The following is a 6,265-nucleotide window of genomic DNA, read 5'->3' on the forward strand; positions in this document are numbered from 1 at the left end:
ACGCTACTTCTTTTTCTTATCAATGAGTAGATCGATTTGATCCGTATACTCCTTTTCTTAAAAAATGAAAAAGAAAAAGGGGAAGGGATCTTCTTTGGTGGATCTCTCTTGTTCCTGTTTAGTCCCTTTCCTTTCGTTTCGGAAGTTGTTTCGACTTCGACATCTATTTCTTCCTCACCTTCCTCCATTTCTTCCACTTTTGAGGTTTCTTTTAGTTTCTTATTAACAATGGACAACGGCATTCTGCCTAAACAGTAGACACATGTAATAAATAAGAATGTAGCCGTATGAAAACAAGCTGTGAATTATCAGTCTCTGCCATTTAACCATGATCAAAATGTACACCAAATAAATCCGAATCTACTCAAACCTTCACAAGAGGATGACGCTAAACAAGCATTTTTCAGAAAACCCGATCGAGCTTGTCGCTGGGATCTAAATACTTCTTATATATCTTCTGCACAGATTGTGTTAGGCAACCGTAACATAGTTTCAATAAGTTCTTACAACCATGGAAATACGAAGAATGACAGAACTTGTTTCCGAATAAAATACAATAAAAAGAACATAATACAGATTAGCGTTGCACATGATCAGGTTCATGTAAAGATCACATTCAACAAACCCAAAAAACAATAATCCAATTCATTTTAAGCCGGCACAGCCACTAAATTACACACATTCTTACGGCCAAAAGAAAAGGAAAAATCACTGGGAAGGCAATGCAAGATCATGCCAACCATCCGCATCAACTTGTTGAGTCTCTTGATCTGATCAATGGACAAAAAATGGGAAAAGGGAAATCAGCACAAATAGTGTTTTTCCACAAGAAAGCGTAAACACAAAATAGTCCAAACAACTACAGTGACTGAGCTCCAAAAAGCAGAGAAATAACTGCCCTAATAGTTACTAAACAATTTACAAAATCCTCACTCGTTAATTTGTTGAAAATCCAAGGCTTTGACTGCATGCAAGTCTAAAGTGTTAAGAAAAAGATGATACTATGCTTCCTCAAACGGTACGGAATCATCAAGAGAATACGTGTTAAAGAGTAGGGAACACGGCAGCAACAGAAGGAACAAATGTATGCTAAAAACATGTGCCTACGTAACATGATTTACCAGATAATTGAAGGGACTTGATGGCAAGTTCACAAAATGCAACATTGTGAAAGTTCAAGGGGCATCAAACCATAATTTTCTTTTTCAGTGAAAAAGTTACACAGGTGGTTTAGAAAATTTTGTAAGAATAAAAAGACGTACTGGAATCCTCAGTGTCATCAGTCCGTACAACAAGCACTGGTGGTAGGGGAAGCTCTGCAAACAATAAAGACTATTTATCAATTGAACTACAAGAAATAAAATGATAATTACTTCTTCAATGTATGCATTTTTAGGTACATATCAAAGGGGGAGGCAAAGACTACCATCATCAGGAAGAGTGCTTCTCATCCATTCTTCATCCACAATATCTATTAGTATACCTGGGTTTAAGTCAGCCATGTTTGCTTTATACCCAAGGCAAAATCCGATCCGGAATTTTTTTCAGTTCAAACTATTACTAATTATCTACAAAAGAACAACATGAACTAACACATTAATAAGGACACATGCATTCATATTGGGTAGGACAAATCAATCAGAACCAATGTATTAAACTACAGAGAAAAAAGAACTCTGCCATAACATGCTTATTACGTGAGCAATCTCTAGGACCCAAGATAGTATCTCTAATAAACTCAAGCTAATGACATCTACCCAAAAACATCAAATGAACTAAAGAGTAAAGAGTAGCATAACATTTCAACATAAAACGACCACACCCAAAAACAGTGATCATATTAAGTAAGTCCTGTTAAGCTGAACTAAAGTTTCTGAACTCTTACGTTTATTTAACTATTTACTTATTATGGTCTCTTCATGGCAATCGAAATGTAATATTCACATTAAGGAGCTTGGCCTCACTTCCAACCTTCATACATGATAAGGAGTAAATACCGAGGAAAGAAAAATGAAGCAGTATGTCAAGGGTCCCCAAAAAGAATATAAACAAGTATTTTCTCAATAATCCCTATATTTAATCTACGTATTGTTCCATAATACTTTACAAAGGAAGTTTGCAAGTCCTCAAGCCTTTTCTTGTATCCCTTCCCCTATAACTCTAGCCCCTTCGTAACCCTTTCCCTTCAACTCTAGCCCCTTCGTAACCCTTTCCCTTCAACTCTAGCCCCTTTGTACTTTGGCACAAATCATTCAAATGCTATAACTTTCATATACAATTAATTCAACAGCCAATAGTATCGTGCAGTTTTTCCACTAGGAGCCGGTTATCCAGCAGAAAGATAAAGAAACAAGACCAAAAGATAAAGAAATTACTCGTAAGTAAAAGACGAATGAGTTGTTCAAAGTTCGTATTGACAGTGGAGTCCTAATGAGTTATTCACCGAACATTTTCTATACATATTGCTTGCTAACTCGTATGCGTTTTCTTTTGTCAGACTTACAAATCTGCTGAGAAGACGAACATTTTCCTACTTTACCGAACAACACTATCGCATCATGTTTTCGAAAACCCCAAAAAAATCCGATTCGAATTAAAATCTCGAATTTGTTAGAACCCAGATCATATATCAGATTTACATATCAAATTCGAAGCCAGATCACATTTCAGATTTACCATCACAGAAAAGCCCAAATCGCAAAATTATATAGCAGAATCCAAAAACTAAAATGGACGCTACAAGTACCTGACTAGCATAGAAATCTCGCAAGCTCAGCTCGCCGGTTGGTTCTAGGGTTCTGCCGACAGACGATGGCTTCGTGAGAGACCAAATGGATTGGGGGGTTTATGACTAAATTGTTGCGAGTTATACATTTATTAATGAGTTAATTTATTACCGTGAAGTTTTTTTGGTTTTCAACATTTGATGAATAAGTTTTTTTCGTTTCAAAGTGGTATCTTGAAGTCCTGTTTAAAATGCAACGTGGTGCGCCACGTGGATAGTGACTTGGAGGCCCACGTAGATATTCAAAAATTATAAAATGTTAGAGAAAATTTTAAAATTTAAAAAACCTAAACAGTTAAAAGTTATAAGCCCAAAAGGAGATAGGATCCCCTCCGCATCCTCCAGATCCTTCTTTACTATCAGAGTTGGCATCCTAACTTCATCGGAGTTGGCGTGGTGGCTTCGCTGGAGCTACTAACCGGCAACGTCGTAGTCGTCTTGAACGACGAACTCCACTTGTCATTTTGAAAAATAGGGTGCGTAGAAGTTCCCAATAAACAAGCAGAAAAAATGAAGAAGAAGATTGCAGAACAAGAGGAACCAGAAGCAAAACTGTAGAGATGAAAGAAGAAGAAGAAGGATTTGGATGTGTGGGATCTGGAGAGGATCCTATCCCGCCTAAAAGAAAAACCACTTTCTACCAGGACCCCACACCCCAAGAAACCATAAACCAAGAGATTCCTTCAAAACCCTATTAGATCCATGTCGTATGCAATTGCACTTGCTCATCGTCGCTCTAGCTTGCCATCGGCCTAACTCTCTATCCTTCGCATGCTGTCACACAGTTGGCACCTCGAAGAAGGGTGTGTTATTTATGGAAAAACAATATGGCCCTCAAGCCATCAGAGGCGATGGGGTGGCAAAAACAAAAGATAGAAGTTGTTGAAACACTATGATATTGTAAGAATCCTACCTTTTTGAATTTGATCAGGGTTTTAGGTTTTGCGAATTTTCAATTTTGATTTTTTAGGGATTTTTATGGATTTATGGCTTTTCCATTTCAATTATCTTTTCTGTAGCTTTTTGGAATTGTGTTTTGTAGTGGGTGTCTTCATTGTTTAGTGTTTTCAATGTGCATGTGGTCTGTGTCTCCATTAATGGTCCCAATTGCAGTGCTTTAAAAAAACCCATTTATTGATAGTCCCAATGGTTTGGTTGTCTGTTTTTGTCTTCATCAAACTTATAAAAGCCTTATGGTGGTACATGTTTGGTTGCCTGCTTTCAAAACCTTGTGGTGCTACATGTTTGTGTTTTAAAACCCTTAGTATTAACTTTGTAGGCATGCCAGATTTGTTTACCCTTAAGATTAACCATGGTGGGAAATGGTCTGAAGATGCATATACAGGAGAGTTTAAGGCTTGGTTTGATTATGCAGACAAAGACTTTATGCCTTTTTTGAGATTGATGAGACGGTTACGCAGTTAAGGTGTGATGGATTCATTTTGTATCAATATAGGATTCATAGGATGTCTTATAAGGGGTGATTAAGGTTTGATAGAACGTGACCAACATGTGGATAATATGTGCAACTATGTTCTAGGGACTAGGAAAATAGAATTGTAACCTAGAACAATGAAGTGCAAAGCAAGTTGCCCTTAAACATAAGCTTTTGACAAATCTAGATGAGAGTGGCATGGTTAAAAGGGAGATAACTATAGAAGATTTTGAGGAATCGAGAGTTGCACTATCTATTACAAAGGGTAATGGATCAAAATTGAAGAAGACTAGAGCAAAAGGCGATGTTGATCACTTAGAAAAATGTCTATGCATTTTGTAAGACATAGCTTACCATGTTGATTTAGAAGATAATGGATATGAGAGTGATGGTAGTGTGGGTATTTGGAGGAGTGACACTGAGGGATGACAATAAAGTGGAAATGGTACTGTGAAAGGCCTCTCAATGGTGCTGATTAAGGAGTGGAAATGGTACTAAAAAAGAGACTGAAAATGTTGCAACTGAATGTGTGAAGATGTTGCTGTTGAAGGTATATTGGAAACATTTATTTTTGCAATTTTACTAAAAGTATTCAATTGTTATGTATTGAAAACATTTTTTAACTAATATGTATTATATGTGGCAGGTAATGCAGATGAGGACACTACTGATAATGTATTTGTGGAAAGTGGCTATACTTTAGATGGTGATGATGTGGCTACCAAATTCAACCCAAACTCCCCCATCCCACCCCACCTCCACCTCCCTCGCAACCCCTTCTCCCCCACACCTCCCCTCCCATCCAAAAAACCCACCCATCCCACCCCACTCACACCTCCCTTGCAACCCCCTGAACCCACCCTTACCTCCCCTGTAAACCCCCAACCCCACCCCCACCTCCACACTTCCACCGTGGCTTCTTCACCTTATATCATGGGTATGGGTCACAAATTCAAGATCTAAACAAAGTTTGGATCTTTATAAAGAATTTGGGTTGGTAAAAAAAAAAAAAAAAAACAAGTTTAAAAAAATGGGAAGGAAATGGAGGAAAACCAAGCTTGCTCTTGGGTTGAATTCATGTCTCTATGTTCCTCAAACTAGAAAGGAACAGCCACCCTCATCGAATGACGTTGCCGCATCTAGATTCTCCAACCCCGCAACCCCCCACTTCCATTCCTCAATCCCTAATCCCCACTCCCAGCCGACCCCAACCTGTAACCCACAAACCACAGCTTTTACCTAAACCCGCATCCCACAAATTTCTTGAATCTTACCTATCGAGACAGCTTGGATGGATGTCATTATGAATTGTGGGGGTGGGGGGGGGTGTTGCAGGGGAGGTGGGGATGGGGTGGTATGGAGTAGGTTTTTTGGATGGGAGGGGAGTTGAAGAGAGTGAAGGAGAAGGAGAAGGTGGGTCGGACATGGTTTAGGTTACAGGGAAGGGAAAGGATTTCTGGGAGTGTATTATTATTATTTTTTTAGGGTAAATTATTATAATATTTTAAATGCATAAAAAAATATTATTTTTTACCACATGGCACAAATGTGGCAGCCACATTAGCTCTTAACTGACCAATGAATGGAAAATGTAAGAGATGTATTATATTGAAATAAAATAGTACTTGAGATATGAAAGTAAGATTTTTTGAAGATATTGTATGAAGTTGCAATAAACCTCAAACCTGAGATGGTAAAATGTAATTTACCATTTTTAAAGGTTGAGACCAATTTAAGATTACTCTTAAAGATTAAATGATTCCAAAAATTAAATAAAATTACATTAGGAAGGGCAAAACAGTAAAGTAGCCACGATCGGGAAGCAAATTTGTCACATACCGACCCGGGCTCCACCACATCCCGGGCTCGACTCCGCTGTAACATGATATTTTCTGCTATAAGCCCTGGCCAGGCCCTCACGGTTTTGTTTCTGGGAACTCACACGAGAACTTCCCAGCGGGTCATCCATCTTGGGAATGCTCTCGCCCGAACTCGCTTAACTTCAGAGTTCCGATGAACGCCGAAGCCAGTGAGCTCCCAAAAGG

At 38.5% G+C, this 6,265-nt stretch overlaps 1 protein-coding gene across 2 annotated transcripts; it reads right to left on the reverse strand.

The window, feature by feature from the left end:
* Positions 1–527: 527 nt before the first annotated feature.
* LOC103939977 (anaphase-promoting complex subunit 13) lies at positions 528–2,899 on the reverse strand. 2 transcript variants are annotated; one of them, XM_009350062.3, is made up of 4 exons: positions 2,747–2,899; positions 1,427–1,568; positions 1,263–1,316; positions 528–770 (listed from the first exon to the last, which is right to left on the reverse strand). In XM_009350062.3, exons 2-4 carry the CDS (start codon positions 1,500–1,502, stop codon positions 709–711), a joined length of 192 nt encoding a protein of 63 aa, XP_009348337.1. In that variant the 5' UTR covers positions 1,503–1,568; positions 2,747–2,899; the 3' UTR covers positions 528–708. The 2 variants fall into 2 exon arrangements, with proteins under 2 accessions (XP_009348337.1, XP_048429190.1); XM_048573233.1 differs by lacking the exon at positions 2,747–2,899 and having other exon boundaries at positions 1,427–1,588.
* Positions 2,900–6,265: the final 3,366 nt, after the last annotated feature.

This window comes from the organism of the source record quoted next, unplaced genomic scaffold (assembly GCF_019419815.1).
Source record: "Pyrus x bretschneideri cultivar Hongxiangsu unplaced genomic scaffold, Pyrus_bretschneideri_v1 Contig65, whole genome shotgun sequence".
NCBI classification, from domain to species: domain Eukaryota; kingdom Viridiplantae; phylum Streptophyta; class Magnoliopsida; order Rosales; family Rosaceae; genus Pyrus; species Pyrus x bretschneideri.